This window comes from Neolamprologus multifasciatus, chromosome 7 (genome assembly GCF_963576455.1).
Source record: "Neolamprologus multifasciatus chromosome 7, fNeoMul1.2, whole genome shotgun sequence".
Lineage (NCBI taxonomy): Eukaryota > Metazoa > Chordata > Actinopteri > Cichliformes > Cichlidae > Neolamprologus > Neolamprologus multifasciatus.
The window spans coordinates 2,085,231-2,111,305 of record NC_140445.1 but is presented as its reverse complement, the minus strand read 5'-3'; the positions used below and the strand labels follow the sequence as shown (position 1 = coordinate 2,111,305).

The 26,075-nt window shown below is 42.0% G+C and overlaps 1 protein-coding gene across 2 annotated transcripts; it reads right to left on the bottom strand.

The window, feature by feature from the left end:
• Positions 1–3,931: 3,931 nt before the first annotated feature.
• Positions 3,932–26,075, bottom strand: chka (choline kinase alpha). 2 transcript variants are annotated; one of them, XM_085165447.1, is made up of 12 exons: positions 25,592–26,075; positions 23,100–23,208; positions 21,656–21,709; positions 14,226–14,339; positions 12,191–12,324; positions 11,460–11,564; positions 11,203–11,261; positions 11,027–11,114; positions 9,173–9,281; positions 8,994–9,100; positions 8,823–8,904; positions 3,932–7,174 (listed from the first exon to the last, which is right to left on the bottom strand). In XM_085165447.1, exons 1-12 carry the CDS (start codon positions 25,825–25,827, stop codon positions 7,115–7,117), a joined length of 1,257 nt encoding a protein of 418 aa, XP_085021573.1. In that variant the 5' UTR covers positions 25,828–26,075; the 3' UTR covers positions 3,932–7,114. The 2 variants fall into 2 exon arrangements, with proteins under 2 accessions (XP_085021573.1, XP_085021574.1); XM_085165448.1 differs by lacking the exon at positions 21,656–21,709.

The window sequence follows — 26,075 nt, the reverse complement described above, 5'->3', positions numbered from 1 at the left end:
TGTTAAATCTCAACATGGGATGGGAGCGATAAGACAGCAGTCAATGAGTAATGCTGCCTCTCCTAGTTCAAGTGCATAATTTTAGCTAACTGCAGCGACCGCTATGAGACAAACATGTTTTAGTCGGTCAAAATCTATCACAACATGTCCCAAACACTTCATTTTGACTGTTCCCCACAACTGCCACGGCCGGCCAGTTACTGTTTGAACCGAATCCAGCTCTGTCCCGAGGTTTTTCTCACTCATGTCTGCTGTTTACCTCAGCAGCCGCCTTTATTTACTCTACAGGAGTCTTTCAAACTTAGTGAAACGAGTCTGATGCGAGTCAGCGAGTCAGAGAAGCTCACGGCAGCGATAATGAGGCTGATTGTTGCGGCTATGCTGATGTTTTCTGTCAGTAATCGCTGCTGTTTTTGTTGGTGTTAGCTTCTGTTAGACGACATAAGGTAGTGAAAACATTTGCGTACATGAGAACGTAATCAAGCTGAGTGTGAGAAAAGAGAGAGAGGGACTTTTAGGACACTTGTAACCTGCTGTTGTTGTTTGGCCAGCTGTTGTCAACTCCGGGGAATAAATGATGCCTGTTTTCATGTGTTGCCTTTAGTTCAGGAGATGAGACGACACGAGGAGCAAGAGGATGACATATTTTTAAGATGTTGGTGGCAGTGTCCCTTTCCTGTTTTCATTTCTTTGGTAAAAATGTTAAAAATGTCAAAAATCCCATTGATGCGAGATCGCATCACTTTTCACTTCATTTGGAGTATTTGCAGACTGCTGATTTGGGAATACTGATAACTAACCTCTGGTGATGAATGCTCCAAAGAGAGCGAGCTGACCCACATAAATGATGCACACCATAATATGAACCAAACACATGTAAACAGGCTCCCACTGTGTCGCACAACACTTTATATAATCAACTGTCAGAACTGCAGTGCAGCTTACTAATGGTAAAGAAGCACCACGCAGTTGAGTTTCACATTTATGGAGAGGTTTTATTGTCCTAACTTCCAATTGTAGGATCGGCTTTAAGCTGCAAACTCTCAATTCGTTGTTATGGAAATTGATACATTGTAGCTGTGTCATCAAACAGAGCAGCCGTTATTGGCAACATGTTGACGCTGGCTAAGGTGATCTTGATTTTGAACAGTGCGTCTGGCTTTAGCTGGGCTGCTCCGAGCCAAGTATGACTCATCACTGCCTCCCTCGTCTCCCTCGTCTCAGCCTCCATTATCTCAATGAACATTATCCATTAATCTGTCGCGCCCCTACTGTGCCAAACACTCTGCGGCATTCAAGCAGGAAGAACACAAAAGAACGTAAAAGTAAATCAAGCAAAGTAGTGAATGATCATCATATCTTAAAGACCTCATGCTACATCACTTTAGTTATATAAAAGGATAAAAATAATGTTTCCTGGGATGATTGACAATCTTCTAACTGGGAAATCCCACTTTCAGCTTTTAATAATTCAAACTTTCCTGAGCTCTCCGTTCTACAGGCTCGGGCTGCTGGGGGACTTCCCATAGTGCAACTACTGCATCATGAACCTTTGTCAGCTCTCTCCTTTGGTTGGTATTTCATCCATGATCTCTCTGCCCCTCTTTTCTCTGTTCATTTTCTTATCTGTTCCCATTGCCCCGCCTCCCCCCTCCTTAAACCTGGTTCTTCCTTCCCACTATCACCAAATGCTTGCTCTTCTGAATCTTTTGTACTTTGTATTTATTGCTCATTAGTCTTTTTTTTTTTTTTTTTTGCAACAGCATATCAAACCTGACAGAAACATAAATGTGGTCATACCAATTCATCTACCTGAGCACCACCGAGGACGTTTAAAAACACCTGTTGTTGTTTCCTGTGTTCAGTCTCAGCGAGTACGTCTGTACATTTTCATGCCTGATACTACTGGTGCTTGGCTGTTACAATAATTATTGGAACATTTGAGATAATGTGATAATTTTTCTCTTTTTAAAAAGTACGACCATTTTTTTATATATACAAGTTTACATATGGTGGCTGGTGTATTTTGGATTTGTGTCCTCTTTATCTGACCCAGCTGCATGAAATCTAAAATATAAGATGAAATGTGTGTGGATCACTGAAATCTGTGAATCTCATCCTCCCTGGACCAGAGTGAATATCGAGCCATTTTGTAACTTTATTGCACAAAGTCTTCGTTGCCACCCCAGCTTCAGATGCCAAATGATAAACCACAAGTCACAACTTGTTAAATACTGTAAATACGGAGTTGAGAGCAACAGTTATGTGATTACAAATTGAACTGCCCTGCTGTCACTAATGGATACTGTTTCAGAATAACTTAATAATGAAAGCATTTGAATCAATGTCTTGTATCACCATCAGAGATGGGCAGTAACGCGTTACTGTAATCCGATTACTTTTTTCAAGTAACGAGTAAAGTAAGGGATTACTATTGCAAAAACGGTAATTAGATTACCGTTACTTTCCCGTAGGAACGCTGCGTTACTGCGTTACTAAAACCGTGATTTTTTGCGAGAATGTCTCATGACAGTGACGTAAGCGAGTGCGCTGTTTGTGACAACAGCTGTGTGCAGATCAACAATGGATCATATATTGAGTGCAGAGAGAGTATGAGCGTGCAGCGTTTAAAGCGTGGAAGTACTGACCTTACTTTGAGTTTGATTCCATAAAAAGTGACAAAAACATTAGTGTCCGTTGTGCGTGGGAAGAAAACTTCTTTTTACAGCGAAAAAACCCCTAAACTTCCAAACAAGCACCGAGTAGCTACGACGTAATGGGAAACTCGCAGAGAAACTCGCGGATTCTTCCACTGACCGCTGCACACCTGCACCAGGGTAACCCTCCGCCTACCCCACTCCTGCTTTACAGGTGAAAATAGAGCAACAGGACCGCTAGTCTTTGACTTTATTTATTTTCTGCTGTGTTTTACTTGCATCTATTTGAAAGACTGAGTGTAAACACACAAAATATTTTATTTTATGTGCTGGAATGTGCAGAAAATAGGTTTAAATGTTAAACTAATTTCTTCCAGTCAGAGAATGTTGCAGATAATTAAATTTTTGCTTGACGCATAAAGTTAAAAGATTAAAACTAATAAAACAAGTTTTAAAAAGAGACTTTTCCATTTGATTACATTTTGTATGATGATTATGCAGAAAAAGTAGAATTGGGCTGAAAGATCTATCACTTTATCACCTATTCAGGTTGTAAATTGTGTTTTTAAAAGTAATTAATTACTTTTGAAAATAAGTAATCAGTAAAATAACGTGATTACTTTTTTTGGGGAAGTAATCAGTAATTAGTTACTATTACTTTTTTTGAGTAACTTGACCAACACTGATCACCATCCATAAAATGTTTAATGTGTCTCTTTACAGACTCTTCAGAAATTCACTTTTATTCATATAGCGCCAAATCATTGTAAGGTAAAGATCCCACAATAAGAGAACACCCAACAATGATATGATCCCAGAATAATTAAGTTGCACTAACTTAGTTATCTTAAGTAAGCTTGACTTAGTTTTTTTGAGGCAACAAGTTTGCATAGTGTTTTTTAAGTTTTGGGAACTAATGATATTTTACAGTGTATGAGCAAGCGCTTTGGCGACAAAGGAATAACTTGTTTTTAACAGGAAGAAACCAGCAGAACCAGGCTCAGGGAGGTGCGGGGCATCTGCTGCGACTGTTTGCAGTATTCACAGTATTGTGCACTTACCACAACATGACTGGACTAGAAAATTAGAACACAGTGAAGCCATTGTGATGTAATGAGGAAACAGATACTGTGTTGGTTTCCATTCAATTTGATGAATGATCACTTAACATGCACGACACCAATTTTTGGTATTTTTAACCCAGCATAACAGAGCTTCAGAGGCCAACCATATTAACCAAGACTGCGTATCCAAACAAGCACCAGAGTCAGCTGTTTTCTCATTTAACTTTTATTTGTGCAAAGCAGTAAATTTACAGCCAAAGTCATTTCTGTGTCGCTGGAGTTCACCTGAAACCTTTAAGTATGATGTTATCTGTAGGTAAGCATCCAGTATAGCTGCATAGATAGCAAAGGTTATCGCTACGAGCCACGTGACAGCGTAGGTGGGGCTGCTCTTCACAGAAAACAACATCTTTATATAAAAAAGGTGGATTGAATCAACACAAAGTACATTTACAGTAACAACAGTAATGTAAAAGGTTTTCATTAGTTATAGTTATGTTTTCTATATAGTTTAGTGAATAGTGCCAAAAAGAAACAGAAACAGGAGTGAAGGTTTTTGTTCCCCTGCAAGGGTTTAATTACAGTTGGATTAGAAGAACCAATTAAAGACTCATTTTAGTTCCTTTGGTCCAAAATGTGCATAAAACCTAAAGTACAGAATGTTAAATACTTGTTGTGATGTTGGTTTTTTAATATGGAATGTAAGAACACAGAAAACATCACAATACTGAGAGACAGCATGTACAGCAATGAAAGGTCAGGGCAAATTTCAACTTCAAGTAAAGATGGAGTACAAGATGGAGAAAACAGAAAAACAAGTACTGTAACGCTTTAAATTTGAATATTTATCGAGTATAATCCACAGCTCGCAGACCTTAAGTCTCATTGTATCAAAATTTCACTACACCTAAAAAAAAAGAAAATATAATAACTGTACAAAAGTACACCTGCATGTAAAACAAAGTCACAGTTCGTCACCTCCTAAAACTGTCCTCAAAAGTGCCACAGTAGACATTCAAACACCTCTGCATGCTTCTGCCGTCAAATGTTTAGTGTAGAGAAAAGTTTCGTTTCCCTCCACTGGGAAACGCAGCATTCGCTAGGGTCACATTTTCAGTTTGGCTGCTTCCACGGCGCCTTTGTTTAGCTGTACGACTTTCATTTGTAGCGGCACGATCACATTTTTCAAATCTGGGGTCAAAGTAGATCTAACAGAAGAATCCTCGGGGATGGGACAATCACATTTTGGACTGACTTTTGGTAAACGCCCACATCCCAACAGAGATTACAATCATGGACAATCACACACTTATTGATGCTGCTTACAGTCTAGTTAACGAGGTCACTAAGGACAGCCATCAACCCCAACCACCAAGTCCCTTTCGACCAGTCTAGGCTTAGCTTTTGTTTTGGGCACATGTGAGGTCTAACTAATCCTCAGTGATGATCTGAAACCTCGTTTGTGTTTAACTTTAAACTAAAAAGTGTTGGGATTCAGCGAAGCGAGAATAATCGTTTTAACTGACGTGCATTAAAAACTATTTCCATTTTTTTCTTATTGCTTTTCTCCAAAACAAGAGTGAGGATTCATACCGAGGGCTGGAGTCATCACCACCGCCGATGACACCTCCTTTACATTGTCAGAAACTAGATTTAGATTAGGTCTCATACATTTTAGGATTGAAAGGTAGAAATCTGTTAGAAGGATTATCTTTCTACAAAAAGGTCAAAGTCTACAACGGGGTGGGCTTTGGTTAAACCCAACGCTGACGCCTAAGCCTAGACAGGTGGCCGACGACCTGATGGATGTTAAAAGGTTAATAAAGTCGATATACTAAGAGTTGGTAACGAGGTCGAAAGCAATATCAGCAGGAGTCCTTGTGTTACATTAATAGTGTATATTGATTTTTTTAATGGAAAGCTTTGTTGTCATTGTCAGTCTAGCAGGCACTGCTATGCCCATGGTACCAATTAAAGTATGAAGAGGTACAGAAATAACAGGAATGTCATTTAAAGAAAAATGATGCCCCACCACTGATTGGTATGCAACAGCAAAATACTGCAATGATGCAATTACAACTAATCAGGGTGAGGTAGAACTTAGCTGGTCTCAGGATGTCTGCATGATCTCTTTGTGCCACGATATCAAACCTCTATATCACCACCTAAACGTAGCACCTCAGAGGGAAGCTTGGCATACAGGACACAGTGTTTGTCTGCTGCACTGCTGCATTTCTACCCTCACTCCAGCAGACAGTGGCCATAATGTGCGCTTGGACGTGACTCGCATCAGTGACTCAGCTCTTGGAAACAGAGCGCTCTTGGTCTTAACTAAATGCCCCTTCAACAGCAGTCCAGTTACAAGAAGTAATTTATGCAAAGTTTGACTTTGCAGCAACACGTGACCGTCAGCATCATTACTCTGGATTACGGCTACAATGATGAGGCAGCATGGCAGCAGGCACTTGGGCCAAAACACCAGTGACGTCACCAACGAATCCATCACCACAATAAGGAGCCATTGTCGTGTGTTCAGTGTGAAGCTTTCTTCAATGCGGCAACAACATCTGGTTCCCAACAGACGGTTTAGCAGCCAGGCTCAATCAGACAACACAACGTGTGCAGCTGTCACAGTGATCCATAATAATAATGATAACATGAAACCACCACACCTTAGTCCCTTAAACAGTTAAGTGAAGTCACAGGACTATAAGTAAGTAAGCTACAATGTGTCCAGTTGTAAGGAAGATACCTGACATTGACTTGTTGAGGCTACCCCAGAAAAATATTCACATGTTTAGAAATACAAAATAACCGTGTTTGCCCTGGCCTGGAGATAATGTCAAACACACACAAAAAAGAAAATGAAACAAACATCAAGTGGGAAGAAAGTGGAACCTGTTAATCCATCAGCCCACCAGTAGCAGACAGAACCAGGCTACTGGGAGCTCTGGCAGAAAAGCTGAGGTTCTGATTCTTTCCCACACAGCAAACACATACTGTACATACACACGGATGCAATGCTAACACTTCTGAGCTAGCCACGCTCTCAGAACGTTCATGTTAGTGATATGGTTCAAACTGGGCCGAAACAAATGTCTGACCAGCGATGAAGGTTAGTGCGAGTCGATGTGTTTCCTCTGTTTTGTTTTGGGGGGGTTTTGGCCTTCAGTTACGCCGTGTAAACTTTGAGCTGCAATGATTGTGGGGCATATTCGAAGCACCTACTAGCCACGTGATCAAGGTCTGGCTTTGGTCAACACAACACCAACAGTAGCCAGCAAATACCAGCAAGGCAGGGAGTGTAAGTAAAGCGTAGAAACTTCATCAGCCCGTGGGTCCTTGACGTTTTGGCTGAACGTGCTGTCAGAATACTGAATCATCTCGCCTCCTTTACACAGCCCAGGTCTTCTTCTGCTGGAAGTAGGCGTCAAACCTGGCCTGTGCGTACTCCTACAACACAGGAAAGCACAAATGAATATGTGGGAACAAGGACTTGTTTTAATTAGGGCTGCCACAAATGATTATTTTGATAGTCGACTAATCAGATCATCATCCATTGGGCGTAAAACATACAGCTTATTGCACCAGCAGCATCTGCTCTTATATAACTATCATTAGCTTATAGCTTTAAGTGTTTAAGGTATGTGCTAACTAAAAATAAAGACAAGATGATAGTTTATTAAATTTTAATGAAATTTGCAGATTGTTTCGGTGAAGTTTAATAAACTCCTTGCTATCTAAAATATAACAGGACACCGGAGTAAATTCTCGAGCATCTCACACTTCTGATAATCAGCTGTCTGCTTGACGTTTATTCAGCTGTGTAAAAACTATAACTTTAATCTCAGCCAAACCGATTTACTCAGGAACAAATAAAATACTAAAAAAAGCCAAACAATAACATTTTTAAGTTATCTAAGTGACTTATATATCATTTTTAACCTGAGTAGCGAAAGACGGCGGTGGGTTTGAAAACGAGTCCGGTGTTCTCACGGCTCTAGTTAGCCTAGCCCCCGGCTAGCTATCGAGCTAGTGGCTAACAGACGTCTCAGAAAACGTCGGAGCGCTTTTGAAAATATGTGGTGTCTTGATAAACTGAGCAGATATTTGAGGTTTACACAGCTACATTCTCGCCTGAAAATATGTTAAACGTTTATTTTGTGACCCAGAAAGAATAATAAGAGTAATATTAAAACTAACTAGCTGCCGCCATTGTTGGAAACTGAGCTGGGCTGCGCTGCTTCTTCTTCTTCTTCGGGTTTAACGGCAGCTGGCATCCTTGTACATGCAGTGCTGCCATCTTCTGTTTCAGTCCGTTATTACACTCTTAAATCCTACTACTTATTCCTGCGTCTTTTGTGATCTTACAAAGCTTCAAACGACGCGTCAACTATTAAATCAGTTGTTGACGATTTTAATAGTCGACGTAATCGTGGCAGCCCTATTTTTAAGTAAAAACAATAAATCCAAAAATGTAACCCTGTGTGCTCCGGGTTAAGCACAGTCACACTAATAAAACATCAGTTCGTGTCGGTGTCTTTGCACAGTGAATTCTTCCTTCTTCTTGTTTTAGATGTTACCTCAGTTTGCTTGAAATTCACATTTGTGACTTTGCACTAATATCTGAATTAAGTGTTGAAAATGTTATTTAAAAGTCACATTGATGAGCTTTAAGTCTGGATCGTTTTATCCAGTACATATCCCAGAATCTGTGCACGCTTCGGATTTTCACCAAAGCCCTGCCAGCTGGTGTGATAGCGTCCCGCTGCATGGCAGCCCGATCTGAGCCGAGGCTGTCAAAGAAGCTGAGCACAGCCAGGCAGAAGCTCAAACTCCAACCAGAGGTAACGGTAACGTCTGTCACTGTTCAACAAACATATAAATTCCATGATTCTTTCTTTTAATGACCACTGCGCATCTTTTTGTGACAGCAGAGGAGACGACCTGAATTACCCGTTTCGATGTACTTTGGTTAAAATTAAATCCTCCTCTTCCCCACTTGACATTTTACCAAAGCTGAAGTTCAGATCTGTGCCCCGAACAACTTTGATATTGAGTAAAGTAAATAAGGACTCAAGTTAAGGAAGCAAAGACTCACCAGATATCCAAATTTGATGGTGGACAGCTGGGCCTGGATGATGGACCACAAGCCCCAAAAGAAGTGAGATGCCAGCGAGAACCTGCATCACAAAGACACAAAGTGTTTTCTACTTCCATTTAGCTTTTCGCTGCAGTATCCTACGAGTTACTCCGCGTTAGGTAAGCTCACCTGTTCACCTCCACGTACATCTCTTCTTTCAGCTTCATTTGGTCCTCTGCGCTCAAGCCGTCGAACCCTTGATCGGACTCGCGCAGGTAGCTCTCAATGAAGTGGAGCTACGAGGAAACATGTCATGGTCAGCAGTCCGTTAGAGAAATCAAATGAGCCCAGTAATGTATTTTACACACCTGCTGGGCCTTTGAAGGGTAGTTCTGAGCGCTGACTTTAAAGAAAGGAAACTCGTCGCAGTTGTAGTCGTACATCCATTCACAGAAGTGGTTACCGACGTCGAATCCCCTGCAGGGTCAGAGAACAGACAAAGAAACACGTTTATGAGCCAGTGCTGTTTTGGTTTAGTTATAATTAAAAAGATAAGTAAATCTTCTCCCACAAGCAGTGACTGTAAAGTCGCAGTAATCCTGTGTGATTCAGTCTCATTCGTCCCTCAAGGATTCCTGAGTGCCGTTTCCCACACTGTTATCAGCAGCAGGACCTCCCTGTGCAGCGGGGGAGGCAGCGACCTGAGCTCGACCCTTTGTTGTCGCTTCCAGAGAGAAAGCAATAACCCCCAGCATGTTTTGTTTTGTGTGTATCCTGTGCATGTGTTATAGCACACGTGCAAGCCGTCTTCATGCCTCACAGGTCACGTGTTCTGTTCTACACGGGGAGGACTTAAAGGGGCTGAAGGGAGCTGGGAGGAGGGAGTTCTGGGTGATATGCAGTGTTTCCCAGAAATGAGCGACGCATGAAGACAGAGCGGTGCAGAAACACAAGCACAGCGTTGTATTCTCGTCTACTTCGGGTCATCATCGCCATTCTCTGGCCTTCATCCTGTGCGCGCTCAGCAGCCTGCCAAGTTCTGCTTACATAACAGCTGCAGTTAATGTTTCAACAGATTAGGGCGGGCATGAGTTAGGACGTTCGATATAACGATATATATCGGGTGACGATATAAAAACGTCTATTGTTTCATTTTACGCTGTCGTTTGTTTCGTGGTGTCGCAAAATAAACTGTTTACGGCAATATTTTTCATGTTTTGATGTCACTGTAGTTATTATTAATGTCTTAAAGTTCTCTCTTTCTCTTATATTTAATATAACCACACTACGGACGGACAAGCGCCTGTTTTTATGCGTTGTGGGTAGCAACAACGACGGTAACAGCATCGCGTGTCCACATAAACTTTTCACAATAAAGCTCAGGATCCTGTTGAGACTTTTCAAAATAAACTGAATCACGTGAAAGAGCAGATTATTCACGGATGAGAAGTAAAAAAGACGCCAGGTGCTAAAAAATAAACCTTAGACTCAAACGTTAGAACAGGCTGTTCCCCGCAGCACGCCGTGTAATAAATACAAAGAAAACGGCGCCGTTACAACTTATGTCTAAAAATGTATCGTTTCATGCATCGGTTAAAACACTCGACTCCAGGTACATGACGCGCAGCTGGAAACACTTCACGCAAGTCGAGATTCACAGAATTTACAGAAAATGTTACATTTTTGTGATTTATATCGTTATCGGACGATAGATGTTTTATATCGTGATATGAGACTTTGGTCATATCGCACAGCATGAGTGTAGGAATATCACTAAAACACAGCCATAAGCCGACTGTGGCGGTTTTTCTTCTTGTTTACGCTCTGATTCTAGTATCTTTGTTTCCCATTATAACCAGATTACAGGTTATAATCTGGTTAGCGAGCACTGAATGTGACACAGGTTGGTAGGAGATGAGTGACGGTGACGCAGCAGCGCTCGAGTCAGGCTGTGCTCGCCGCATCGGTTTCACCAAACCATTAAAAAACTGTAAACATGGAGGTGTTTTTTTCACCTTTGTGTCAGAGTTTATTTCTAATATTTTTATTTCATTTGAATTGTTATTTTTAATGATGCTGATCCAGTTTATCGATCTGCTTCTTGTTTCTAATGCTAACCCTACAATAATAACAGTAAAGACATTAATAAAGACATCAAAGGACTGATGCAGAAACAGCTGGGTCCCAGGTCAGATGTTACTGCAGGTGTGCTGCTCGTGTACCTGTAGTTGTAGCTGCTGTATTCAAAGTCAATGAGCATCAGCCTGTGTTTGTCTGAGCTCTGGCGGCCTTTCAGCAGCAGGATGTTTCCTGAAAGGAGCAAACACACACAAGTTAGCACTGCTGCAACAAAAGAAACGGATGGTATGAAGGGCGACCTCGCGTCTTCAGGTTTTACCTTCCTGACAGTCGTTGTGGCAGAAGACCACGGGAGAAGGAGTGGACTTGAGCAGAGACCTGCACAAACACAAAGGCGGTCGCTTCATTATAAAGTCATGGATGTTTAGAGACTCTCAGCTGTGCTTCCTTTGCCCTCTGCGCCCGTGTAGCCTCGATTTTCACGCATGTTTCATGTGATAAACTTGCATAACAGTCGGGAAACACGCATGTGTCATGTGTGCAGTGTTTTACAGCTGCGTGTCTGCAGCAACATACCTGAGCATTTCCATCTCCTGTGGGAGGTCATAGCTGAGCAGGCGGTTGAAGCGACGCAGCTGCGACTCTCTGGTGAAGTTCAGCCTCATCACTTGGCTCAGGTACCTGATCAAAGAGTTACATCCATGAAAAGAAGTTACATTTGTGTTGAAGTTACATTTAGTCAATGATAGCTTAGTTTTAAAAATAATAAACAATAGTTTTTAAAAATAATGAAAACTTTTTCTCCGATTTTTAAGCTGCTCTAAAAATGTCTTTGTGTTTTTGATATTTGCTCACGTTGGCTGCTATTTAAACTTGAGCACACAAATATGTAGCTGTATATATATATAACCACATCTGCTGTATGGGTGTAATTTTCTCTTTACAGGAAACAAAAAGAACGGCCAGATAATCTCATCACATCTGGCAGCTTCCATGTGTTTCCCAGGACAACAGTTCCCAGGTTTTCCCGTGAATCTTTTGTGGCGGGAAAATCAGCTGAACGGCCGGACTCAGGCTTTGCTTACATAACTCAGGAGGAATACCGATGGAAAAAGACAGCGGCTTTTATCAGCACACGCCGACAAACATTGTGCAACGTAAACCTCGTAAACACTTGATGCATAAGGTTGAAGGTATTTCCACCTGCAGAAGTTGATAAGTAATCAGTGCTGTGACACGCTATCTGGGAGAACTTTAACTGTTCATGTGCTCGCTGCCTGACGCGGTGACGGGCTCGGGTGACTCACTTGTCCATGGTTCCAAACAGCCACTTTGGTTCCTTGTTGAAGGGCATCCTCATCCCGTGAAACCTGGCCATCTTCTGTGCAACCTCGGCCGAGATGCTGGAGTCGCTCAGCTCACAGGTGTCCAGTTTACGGCTCTGTCAGCAGGACATCAGAAAACTGCATGAAACCATGATCGTTGCGGCTCTAACTGCTTAAATCACAGGTTTAGGTTCAGGTAAGTAATTTAAGCCTCTAAATTCATCACTGAGCAACCTTTGTTATCCACCTTTGTTGTCACACCTGATAGTTTTACGACTTCTCACAAACTGCGATGAGCAATTTTAAAAAGCCCCGGAGCTCAAACTGGACACGAGCTGAAGGGTTGTGTTTCCACTTGTTTTTATCCTGACTAGGGATGCACCGATACCAATACTGGTATCGGGTATCGGGGCCGATACTGTAAAATGTGTGTGTACTCATACTCGTAAAAGTTAACCGATACCATGAACCGATACTAACTTATTTCATTAATCAGAGGGTGGCTTGTCATTTCTGTTGTAGTTTTTTAGATTGGCCACTAGGGGGACATCCCGCGCTAAACAGGCACAGGGTTAGGCGAGTGAGACTGGCAGCTCCAGATAAAAAAGAGAAACTGGAGGCTGCTGTAGCTAGGCTAAACAAAATGTCAGCAGTGTGGAACAGCCAACTTGAACTCAGGTTTTGGAAAAACGATGAAAAATGTCAAGAGAAAATCCACGGGCAGTTAAAATAACAGAGGCTCTGACTCATTTTATCGCTCTGGATGACCAGCCAATGCCGGTCGTGGAAAACATAGTATTGCACCGTCTTCTCAGCATACTCGAGCTGCGATATGAAATTCCCAGCCGCCCATACATCAGAGAGATAATGGTGCCAAAACTTTCTGAAGAGGTAAAGACAAGCAGTGTGTGCGCGATGTCAGTTCTTGGTTTAACGGCACAGTGGACTGATGATCCACGGGCAGATGAGGAGTTCGTCAATGCCAAATACTTTTGTTATTTTGTTTGTTTGTTTACAATATGGACACTCTGCAATAATTTAAAAGTTTATTTTATTCCAAACAGAAGTGTTTATTTATTATTCTGAAAGCTCGAGACAGTGCCAATAGTTCAGTGATATTTTGTAAAATTACAATAATTTAACAGAAGTGCTTATTTTTCACTTGAAATTTTTTTGTGGTCATTTTTATTAAGATTTTATTTTTTATCGGCAGAGAATAAAATAAAACATGTCTTCCAATTCATTGCATTTGTGTGTATTTGTGTGTGTGTGTGTGTGTGTGTGTGTGGTAGAAGTATCGGTTTTTGTACTCTGTATCGGCAAGTACTCAGATCCAAGTATCGTATCGGTTTGAAAAAATTGGTATCGTTGCATCCCTAACCATGAAAAATAAATGGCTAATCCCAACCCTTACTTAAATATAACCTAATTGTAACTAAAACCACATTTTGTGTCTGAAAATGCCGTCAGACCTGTGGCGACTGGGATTTTGGTCCCCACAAAGATATGAATACAAACACACACACTCTAACATTTCTTTCCTCTCAGTTCTAATCTTGAAAGTTGTGAGTATTGGACTTCTTTGAGTGCTCCTAAACTGCTAAAAAAAAATCAAATAAACCACAAAGAGACTGAAAATATTTTCTCTAAAACAGATTTTTGTAAATGAAACAAAACTTTGAAACCAGGTGAAATGTATTTGGAGTTTGTTCCCAACTTCATTAAACTTATAAACTTTAGCAAAAATGAAAATAAAATGCACATTGTTTTGTAAAAAGATGTCAAAATAAACTATTTCTAACAGGATACTGAGAACATCAGTGCTTTGGAAGCCTTGGACAAAAACAAAGAAAGAAATACATTTCCAATTGTGTTTATTTATAAGTGACATCACTTCCTGCTGTTGCAGTTAGCTGGTGTCCATGCAAAGGTGATTTCATGCTGACAGCGTGATATGTCTATGTCTATTCATTAAAGGAAACGTGATGTGTAAGTGCAGCTCCGCACGGTGACTTACGGGGACGTACTGCTCCAGGCGGCCCTGAGGGAAAATACCGTAGAGTTTGGGTCCGAGCTCTCGCTCAGCCAAGATGGCGAACATCACGCTCTCCAGCACCATGGCCTCGGCGCCCTGAAGATACACAACAGCAACACAGTCAACATTTCAGGCAACACGGAGTTCACAGCACCTCCACCGTTAGCTCCCATCACCGCCGCAGAATAGCAAATGAGACAAAGAGCTGTTTCTGGTCACGCAGGCTGAAAACGTTAACGTTAGAGTGGATGAATCCTCTCCTCAGCTACTCTCAGACACAAGCAGGCTGAATTTGAAAAGGAAAAATGTTCTTTTCAGGGTTTCTGGTAGGCAGCCTGCCAAAGCTGCTTTACATGAAAATCACAGCAGAGTGAAGTGCACGTCTGAAAGGGGCTTAGGAGGCAATCAGGTGGTGGAGGACAAGGATGGATGATTCTGAATGAGGAGAAATGTTGTGGTTAGGGTTAGTAGGGTTTGCCTGTCAAAGCGGTGAGGAGAAACACAAGAGGTAGATGAAAATCTCCAGGAAGACTTGGCTTTGCAGTTGAAGCTGCTGGAGCAGAGACAGACGGCCTTGTGTTTTCTCGCTTAATCTTAGAGACGCACAAAGCTCCCACACCAAAACATGCAGCCCGGAGGCTAACGGGGAGCCTCTCATACCAGCACAGTCACGTGTCCTCAAAGACAAAACTGTGTGCTTCTGCTGGAAACCAGGCTTCTCACCAAATATGCAACAGGTTTGGAGTTAAGTCCACAGTCGGGTTTCTTACTTTTACTGGAGTTTAGTTTAAGGAAAGTCATAAACAGACCATCCATTCTATTAACCCTTACGCCCTATTTTTAAATCCCAGTAGCTCTGCAACCACATAAGCTAGCGCAATAATTTTTTTTGCATATGAAACTGGAGGAGTTGTACTTACATCTTATGCCATCAGCTTGTCCTCGGTCACAGTTTCCTTCCACATATAGTTTTGCAAAAACTGCATAAAAAGCACTTGCAGCAACAAAAACATAATATTTCAGAAACACGCTTTGCCGATCCGATCAGCTGTTCATAACACTTCCTACATCCATCAGCGTGAACTATCGCATGTCTGCCATGACCTGCTGAAACCGGAAGTGACGTCATTTTGCGGAAATGTAGTTTTTTACCATCAGGGCCTCATGAGCCTATACTGGTGTTTTTAAAAGTTATCTTTGACTTTATGACTTTCTGTGTGGTTTCTGGGATGCTTAGGACTCATATTGCACTGCTGGAAATAGTTTATTTTGATGCATATGCTGCTTTTTTGCAAATTTGCATCATAATATTTATTTTTGTTTTTCCTGCAGTGTATAAAAATTGGTGTATTTCAAAAATAAAACTATGAAGACACTCAAAATAAATTTCCTGTGGTGGGAAACTATTTTGTGCAACTTTTTTGTATTTACAGTTTTGAGGGATAAGCCTCTTAAATTTCTCTAACTAGAAATATATGTTAAAAAAACAAAAACGATTTTCAATTTTTTTGTAGTTTATTGCACTTTTTTGCAATTTATGAAATTTCTATGCACTTAATGCAGACATATTATTAAAATCTGGGCTATAACGGTTGTATTGATGTATAGCAACTTGAAATGCTCCCAAAAATGGTTCCACAGCATGTAAACATATAATATAAGCTCTGGCGGACTTGGTTCTATGGTAGGTCTTAAAGGGTTAAATCCTGTCAGGAACAACTATCATTGATTTGTGTTTACTTCTAAGATTAGGCTTAAAACTTTCCAACCAATCACAGCAGATGGCCCCGCCCCTCCCTGAGCCTGGTTCTGCTGGAGGTTTCTTCCTGTTAAAAGGGAGTTTTTCCTTCCCACTGTCGCCAAAGCGCTGCTCATAGGGGGTCATATGATTGTTGGGTTTTCTCTGTGTCACTGTGAGGTCTTTACGCTACAATATGAAGCGCCTTTGTTGTTATTTGGCACTATATGAATAAGACTGAACTGAATTTTCTTGTATTGCTATATCAGCTTCAAACTGTCTGAAAAGTTTGGAACATGTTTATCAGCTCAGTGATTTCTAAAAAACTATTAACTAATTTTCTTTAGTCTCTTAACTTTGAAAAATGTAAAGTGTAAATCGCTAAAGTGCCCATTTAATTTGAATAACCTCCATGTTGTGCTGCAGTTCAAGCCTTGAAATAAAAATCAGTGATATATCCATCCTCATACTGTTGAGTGAATAACCTTCAGATAAACTGCAGCAGAGACAGAGGTTTGGATCTTTGGATAACAGCCGTGGGAATGTGTTTCATAATGAGTGCCCGACAGGAAGCCGACTCAAAGAAAACAATGCTGCCCACTCTGTGGCCTCCTAAACATTACGAATTATTACGAACCACGCTGAGGCCGTCCGTCTCAAAGCAGAGCAGGACTGATCTCCCAGCAAGGACGCACAACATTGGACTCCAGGTAAAATCTCTTTAGGGAATCTCTGCTGTGACAAAGCTGCATGCTGCCTACACATCCAGTAACCAAGGAAAATTTGACCTCACCTGACCGATTTTCAGCAGAATTTTAGCACGTTTGGTAAAACGTCTCCTTGCTCTCGAGTTATCGCGTTTACAGCTGCCTGGTGGGATGACGACAATATTCCATCTGCCTTTTACGGCAGCTACGTGGCTATTTTCCTGTTTTCTATCATATCTGCTGCAGAAAAAAGCAGAACGAACAATGCAGCACTAACAACTTCTAATCTCTCCCTGGTTAGCATTGTTGCCCGGCTGGTGTAAAATTTGAATGTTCTCTTTCGTCGCACGGTTCAAAAACATACGTGGGCGTTGGCTTCTGGTGAGCTGGCAGAGCCTGTGGCTGTGTATATCACTGGTTGTCAGTTGGGTGTGGCGTCCTCTGATCCTGTGATGGTGTCTCGAGGCGCTCAAACTGGATTGTGAACCACATCAATGATTGTTCTCTTTGTTGCTAACATCCACAGTTAGCCACCAACAACAGTGGCAACCTATTTACAGTAACTGTCAGCACTGCATGAATTCTGGGATCATTAGCAGCTTAAACGTTTATTGACCTGGTTAAGGGAACGTCTGAACTTCGCATAAATACATTTAAAGCTGTTATTTCCTTTTTTCACGGTTATTTCAGTCGATCATTAATAGCACAGATATTCTTCTGCCTACATCCAGATACTTCTGTCTACGTACTGTTATGCAGCACACTGTGTACTTATGTGGTGCATGAATTTTGACAGGGCTGCGGTTTTCTAAACTGCAAACAGCAAGTTGCTGATTTACTGCGGTTGATTGTTGTGCAAGACGCAGCATGCTCTGAATGTTTAAAACCACAACGTCACACTCAGTTCTTCCTGCAGTGAAGACGACAGCGTTGCTACAATAAATGCGACCGTGCGTGATGTCAGTGCTTGAAAATATCTGCCGTTAGCTTGTTAGCTAGCGCTGGCAGTGCTGACTCCTCTCATCCCACCATTAAACCAAAATGTGAGGCGGTTTAGAGGATGCCTCACTTTTTGACCCATATGGGTGCATCTTACAGGTACCCGTGGTGCTCCTCATGCTCTACTTGCTAGTATGAACACAATGGGCGCACAGAGCGATGGAAGTGAACACGTTAGCTCCCTCTCCCGACCGCAGAGCAGCTCGTTCACGTTTATTCCCCTGCTGTTCGCTCAGCGAAGCTCCCTGTGCTTACATAACGTCTTATCTGCAGAGCTGATCGCAGGCATTATTATCCACATTATCATAATCATCTTGACACAAACGCTGGCAGATAACGAGGCCTCAGAGCGATCACGCTGTGCTGAAAAATAAAGGTGCTCATTAAAATATTGACTTTGAAGCTCATTAGAATTGTGCAAATTCTGTTGTTGCCTAAATGCTCTGTTTCCATGGATGTTTGCACCTTCAAAACATTGATTTACTGCACAAAGAAATGAGGGATGACTCAAAACTATAATTTCACTTATGAAAAAAAGTAAAATGCAAACGTCTTTGTGCCTCATGGCAACTTTTTTAGTAAAGCTTTGTGTTTTAATGTGAGAGTTTTTGACCTTTGAAGCCAGCATTTAAAGTCCACTGGTCCAAACTGGAGTTTTTGAGCTGGTAGAAGCTGAGCTGACAAAGTGAAAGCATACTAGTTAAGTGAATGCACTGGTCCATTTCTGTTTGATGGCTCTTTAGAGGCTGCTGCATCAGCCCACGCGGTGAGCGTGGTTGGCATCGACGGTCTCGCAGCCTGCAGTCCTCCCTCGACCTCACTTTCACTTCCTCTGATCTATTCCAAATGCCAGTGTCTGTTTTACATGCATGTTTGACTTGTTTTCTCTCCCACAGGTTTGTTAATTATCAACCAGTGTTAGCCGTAACCCCGGCTCGCGGCTCGGACACAGAATCGAAACATTCCTGATGAAAAACTCCTCCTACGGTTTTCTGCCGCCTGACACGGCATCGTCTGTGCTGCTGTCCGAGGAACATTCGGTCTAACGTGCGCTCTGTTCCTGGAGAATATTTGATTACGACTGAATCCAAGTTGTTATGCCAGTCATGTACCGGTGCTGCGTCTCTGCTCAGAGGTATTTAGCGGGCTGGCCTTGGAGCAGGTGCACTGTGAGCTTCAGACAGCTGCTGCTCTAACCTCAATACTTATCCACTCTGCTACGTGTAAGACGATGGATTAATGAAGGTAATAAAAGCACATTATCTAAGAGAACAGATCAAACTGAACTCCCTTTGAAAGTAACAAAAATTGTAACAAAAATAATCTTTCTGCCTGACACAGATTTAAAAAATTCACATTTTTACCCAAAATATCTGTTTTGGTTTTCTCCAAAATATAAGCTAAGGACCGAGGTTACTGTTACCACCTGTGACAACTTAAGATCTCAGAGAAATACAGGAGGAAAGGGGCGGCACAAGCCTTCATCGCTAAAAATGGCCAGCGCTTTTATATCAAGCTACATCAGGGTTTGTAGCCTAACTGTGTCACTGTGTCGTCTCCACCTGGATGTAAACTCAGCTACACCAGCTCTGCTGTGACGACTGAAACATCCAGGGATTCAAGTCTGCATCATCCTTTCTAATCCAAATGGGATTTACGTTGACACACTGCATTGTTAGGGAAGGCGGATCTAGGCGAGGTTATCTGAAGACACAGTCCAGCGTTAGCCTCGCGGCGAGCTGAAGATTAGAGAAGTGGAGCTGAGGGGGAGGAGCTGCCATCTGTATGGAAAGATACTTGAGTGGAAACAATGGCTAACTTGCTGATGACCTAATCTCAGTCCCATGACAGAGTCGTGATTCAGCTTTGTAACGTGAAGGTCAAAGGGCGTCACATGATGCCGCGTGGGTACAGAACTTTATGAGTCAGTGCGTTTAAGGCTCTGCACACTGCCTGCAGTGATACTGGTGTTGTGCTGGTTATCTATCACTAAAATTAGTCTTTTTATGAGGCTTGCGTAACACGCAAACTTCCTTCACTTGTGCATTTCAGCATTTTATCTTCCTGTCTGCACATTAAGAACTCTGCAGCCTGTCAGCACGCAGCTAATTACCCTGAACATGCTTTTAGCAGGTTTACAATACACAATATGTATATATAATAATACCAGTTTACCTCAGACCCACAGCTACTCACATGTAGTCCCAACTCTGCCAACAAGAGTTCAACTGACCCTGAAATATGGACGAAATCCTGAGCTTCAGCTCCTCAACCGAACCATGAAACCCTCCCTGCTCATGCCTTCTCCTGAGAATTGGACCAACCCAGAATCTCCATGTCTTCCTTTTCTTGTGAGGAAACATCGGCACCCGCTCATCGTTGCTTCATGTCGACTTAATTTGTTTTAGGACAAGGTGTGCGTATATGTTACATCACAGGTTGTCATCCAAAAAGTTTAGAGGACTGTGAGGGAAGATAACACAAGACATCCTTCAACGCAATCATCAAAGCAGCACCTCTTTAAGCCATTGTGACCTTTGTGTTGGGCTGCAGTGATTTTAGGCAGTGTACTCCATAAACCCTCCACTCCATTTGGGGTCAATAACGATAACCTGCATCACTGCTGGCCGGCTGACGCCACATAAGCCAACAAAGACATTCAGAACAGTTTATTGTAACATTGTAACATCTAAAGGCTTTTTTGAATGAACCTTTATCACGTTAACACGCACGCCTGCAGTCGTAGATGTAACTCTAGCTACTTAAATACCTCATCTCCTTTTTGTGTTTTGCATGTTGTGTTTGCAGTGTTAAGGTGCAGTATCACCAACTATGAGGTTAGTGTCAATCAGATATGTGTACCACTAACATGACATCAGTGCTTTAGTCTTTTAATTTCTCGCTAAATTAAAATTGAAATAAAACTTTTTTGTTGCCTGTTTTGCTTTTTAACCTTTGACCTAGACGGCTGTTCTGTTTCCTGTTTTGAAGATATACACGATCGACCTGGGCGGCTGTGGAGGTAGAGCAGAAAGGCCAAAGTATCCTGATGATTTGCTCTAAATGCGTTCACCAAAGAGTGCACTTTGAGTTCTCGAGTTGAAAACTGCTGTAAACGAACCAAAACATTTACCTTTGCTGGAGAATAATGACACTAAATGACCTTTGTGGTGCACAGAGGCAGCAAATTCAGCTGCAATGTCATAAAACAACAATTATTTTTAAAAATGCACAAATCATGTTAATTACATTTGTATCATTAATGTGTCAGTTTAATGTGAGATCAAAGAGTCAACAGAAGAACATTGCAAAACTCCAAACGGTGGTAACATTACACATTTAATCAAGGCGTGTTCACACCAACTGCAGAGAAAAAGTCTATGCAAATGCGACTGTGAGAGTCTTCTGGAAGCAAATACATCCACGAGGGCTGTTTAAACTGCAGGTCACGCGCACGAGCGTGTAAACACGGGGAATAATGTCACGTCTTTATGCTGAAAGGGCCTCGTTTCAGAAACTGGAAGGTGTTACCGTTCAAATCAAGTCTCCAGATGCATTTTGACCAAATGAGTGAAAATGTGGACCTAACCTGTGAACCTAAGAGGTTAATGACCAGCTACGGTTTATATCTCCTGGGTGTCTCGGCTTTGGTTTAGGTGTTAAAAGACAAAAGCAGAAATTGAACGGAAGAAAAAAGTAACACTTTAGATTTTCAGTCATGTGTCGGGTGAGTCAGGTATTAAATTAACTGGCTACAAGTATTCAGCCGTTCCTGTGAATCCCCCCAAAGCCCCGCCCAGAAACCTGGCGGATCCTCTTCAGGCTCAGCGTGAGTTAGAGAGGAATTTAGGGGAGGAGAACAAATCTTCTGAGAAAGCAGTGAGGCGGGGGAGGGGGGCACACACATGTGAGTCGAGTGTTGCTGTGGACGTACACTCTGAGTAGAGAAACTGTCGTCTGTTACTTACTTGCAAGTGATTTTCTTTGTTTGACTCTCGAGAATCCCCTTTATTACAGGACATCTATCAACAAGAGAAAAAGGGAAGAACTATCCATGAATACATGCCGCCAAGCCGCCCGTCAACATCAAAGCTGTGCCTGCGGTGCAGACAGTACAGTATGAGCTCAAACACACACCGAGTCTTTTGGATGCCACAGTGCAGAACTGTTCAGGCAGCGGCCCTCAGACTGAAGGCAGGAGGATATCTGCACTTTTACTGAGAGTTGCAGGTTTCTGCTCATCAGCATCACATAACTTTATTGCTCAGAAACAGTCTCCAGTGCAGTTACGCTCGGTTTAATCATTAGTAGCTGTGCACTCAGACAAAGGCATTCGTCCCCTAATCATATTAGCTTTTTGATTAGACATCATTAATTCCTCCTGCGGCACGGCGGAGACGACCGCAGTTACCTCGGTTAAAGGACTCTGTGATGCGGTGCTCTCGTACATCCCCGGCAATAAAAGCTAACTGCTTACGTGCTCATTAGCAAGTACACAGAGTTAATGCTTAATGCAGGTCTCCTGCTAATGCACTCTCAGCTGCAAATGCCAAATTTAGTGGCTGAATCTCAGTTGTTGTGTTCTGATGCCAGCAGGAGATTAGAATATGCTGTGCAAACATCTCGCTGGCCTTGAACTCTTACCACGCCGATGTGGCGAGTGCCAGCAGCTAAGCGCTATCGTAAGCGTGGATCTGCTGATGAGTCTGACATCGTGAACTCTGGACTCAGCGGCCACGTCATGCAAAGAGATTTTTTTTTTCCAAAAAAAGCACCTGATGGGCAGCAGAAATCTGCTCTATCTGATCTGAGCCGTGGACGTGGCATCATCAGGTCCGCCGTTTGTCCGCTAGCTTGAAAATGAAGCTGACTTCTTAATGATTAAGAATCACAAGACAGGGATTTAGAGCAGGAAAAGGACAGGCAGGAGGACTTTGATCTCCTTCCTAGCGGCTGAGCTACATGAGTGTGTGTTACATCTTTGTATTAGGCTGAGACTTCATAGATCTCATACTGTACCGTGTTTTTGGGTGGGTTCACCTGGGAACAAGAGCGCCCAAGGCACGCTCCTTTGGGAAGCCTACGGCAAAGAACACATGCATGTACAGCCATGGGGGTACATCACCATGTACAACAATGGCTAACACGCACACAAACACACATACATGAAGGCATAACTGCATGCATACACTAATATAAGCATGTGACACACATTCACACATTCACTTTCACTCGTCTATTTTGTTGTTTATCTGTAACACTTTTACATGTCTGCTCTTATTTGCGTGTGTGAGTAAAAAGCAGTAACTGCAGACTAAAAACTACCGAGGGGGAACTACTTCCTTACGTCCTCGTGGCGACTCTGGGTTACTTTTTGCACAGTAAAACACTGACATGTGATGTGGCTCCCACCTGCAGGATGGCCCCATAAAGGCGCAGCAGGACGCTCCTCGGCTCGTCCCCAACACAGTTCAGGCTGTCGGGGAGGCTGCACAGAAAGAGCTTGTTGCTCAGACCACCCCTGGAACACAGACAGACAGCGACTATGATATTGATATTTGCGTGCGTGAAGAAAAACACCAAAACTAGCAGCTCTGTAGTGGTTTAACATGTGCCTAACAATAAAAAGATCCCAGGAGGACACACTGCTCTCTTTTCCACAGAAGTTTTCCTCTTGAATAAGGGCGTGGCTTAAAATAGCATTTAGGAGCCAATCAAGTAAAGTGGACCAGATCCCATTCAATTCAATTCAATTCAATTTTATTTATATAGCGCCAAATCACAACAAAAGTCGCCTCAAGGCGCTTCATAGATAGAGAAAAACCCAACAATCATATGACCCCCTATGAGCAGCACTTTGGCGACAGTGGGAAGGAAAAACTCCCTTTTAACAGGAAGAAACCTCCATTAAATCTAACATTTTACACTTCATGTAACAAAACTACAGTTTTACATTAGAGATGGACCGATCCGATATTACGTATCGGTATCGGTCCGATACTGACCTAAATTACTGGATCGGATATCGGAGAGAAATAAAAAATGTAATCCGATCCATTAAATATCAAAAAAGCACCTCACAAAACTTGGCGACATGGCGAGCCGGAGCAGTGTGGTCACGTGATAGAGCGGCTGTGTGTATTTGTAGCCTGCTAGCAAACATTTCATCTCCGAGGAAGTTATCTCAGAGAGAAGTAAAGCAAGTGTGTAAGTTCATCTCTGAATGTTTGTAAAGCATTCCCGCGTTAAGCTTAACAACCGATATATAGAGCAACTGCCTCTCTCTCTCTCTCTCCTTGCTGCTACTTCAATCGTGAAACTGCTTAATGATCAGCTGATCGGCTTTTCTGTCGTGAGTCCGTCTCTCTTCTTAGTTTTTGGCCCACTTTGCACCAGAAAGAGGAAACCAGCGGCTGAACAACAGCAGCACTATTAAGCTTGATAAGCTGTTGTTAGAATTTATTTAATATTACTTTCTACACCAGGATCCTTTTCTATGCAGCTGACGGCTGGTAACTGTGCAGGGGCGGATCTAGCAAAGTGTAGCCAGGGGGGCCGATAGGGCATGAACAGGCAAAAGGGGGCACAAAGACATACTTTCTTTCTTATTCTCATTTAAAATATCTAGCTTTTAATTATTTAATAATTATCTGAATCTTACACCCAAAGTTTTAATCTGATGTAAAATGTATAGAAGTCCATTACTGTATATAGTAACTGTTAAGTCTAATATACCCTAGTACTTTTTAGTAGTAGTACTTTTTCCTTTGGGAAAGTACCATCTGTGAATTCTGCAATTCTGTTGAAGAAAGATGTTGAATCTATTTAAATATTCTTGAAAAATAATTTTTTTCTGTGAATTTTTTCCCCCCTGCATCAAATTAAAGTTGATTACATTGATTAAGCATCATGAGGAAGAGGGTGGTTCCCTATTTTCTTTTGCTGGGAGTTTGCAACCCTATTAGTTAGGTTGCTTAATATTTCTGCTAAGTACTCTTTAAAATACCAGAATAGGGAGGATGGGGTAGGTTTAACTTTATTAAATTGATCAGTGTTGCTGATCTATGAAATATTTTGGGTGCAGTGTGTTTTTTTTACATACAGGTATAACAGAATAGCTTTAGTGTTGTTGTTGTTTTTTAACTTGAGTATGAACTTATACAAAAAGCAGCAAGATATTAAAAAAACAGTTTTACTGATTAAAAAACACACTATATCGGATTCATATCGGTATCGGCAGATATCCAAATTTATGATATCGGTATCGGTATCGGACATAAAAAAGTGGTATCGTGCCATCTCTATTTTACATGTAATTAAATGATTTAAAGTCAGCATTTCTGGAGTTTTTTTAAAGTGAGCACGATCTCTTTTAACACTGCGTCTCTAACCACGGTGCTCCACAAGGCTCAGTCCTGGGTCCATTAATGTTTCCTTTTTAATGTTTTCATTATATTTCTCATCGCTGTTAAAAGTTCTTGTTTACAAAACTTCTACCAAAGAAAAGTGCTGCTTAAAAAAAGGCGGACTTTTTTAAGTTTAAACATTTGTACACTTTTAAGTTAAAACTATCTGCAATAAAACTCATTAAATAATCACAACACTGATGCCAGAGAGGTTTAACAGTAATGACTGAAATGAGTTTTTTTCTTTTCTGAGTGTAGACCAATTTGATTTTTTTTTTCTTTTGAGTGGGAGGTAGGCTCCCACTTGCTATCAACTAAGCATACAGACTGCACTATAGCAGCAGATTCTGACACAGGAACATGAAATGAGCTCTGCTGTTTCGACCACTCTGGGTCACATGGCTCTTGTGAGATGATCTCATCATACGGTTTACAGAGAAACACATCGGATGGTGAAAATAAACAGAAATAACGGTTCATATAACGGATCATCCGCACCTGATGATGGTGATCTGGAACAGGTCCTCGGCCAGGCTCTTCCAGGCTCCGTGCAGGAACTCCCTGCACCACAGATAAGCCCTCCTCCGGGTGTCTGGGTCGGGCTGGTCGGAGCAGACCAGCTCGTCACAGTCCTCCTCGGTGTCTGGCTGGACCTGCAGGGCGTTCTCGGTCACCAGCAGGCCCAGCGACATGGAGGGGGAAGAAGAAACCCCGTTGATGAATTTGGTTTTCATTTTTTCGACAGTAAGACAGGAAGTAGGCGAACGCGGGCCCCCTCCGGTGCGTGTGTCGCAGACGGATATATTTCAGTTGTTTCTCTCGGTGTGGAGCCCGCAGTGCGGCAGGTTTCTGCTCTTTAACTCTTTTTTAACAATAATAATAACAGTAACGATGAAAATAATCGTACGAGCTTCGCAAATGATGGAGACAAGCTAGATGCGTCTGACCGCGCGCAGGGAATGAATCGTACTGAGCGACGCGC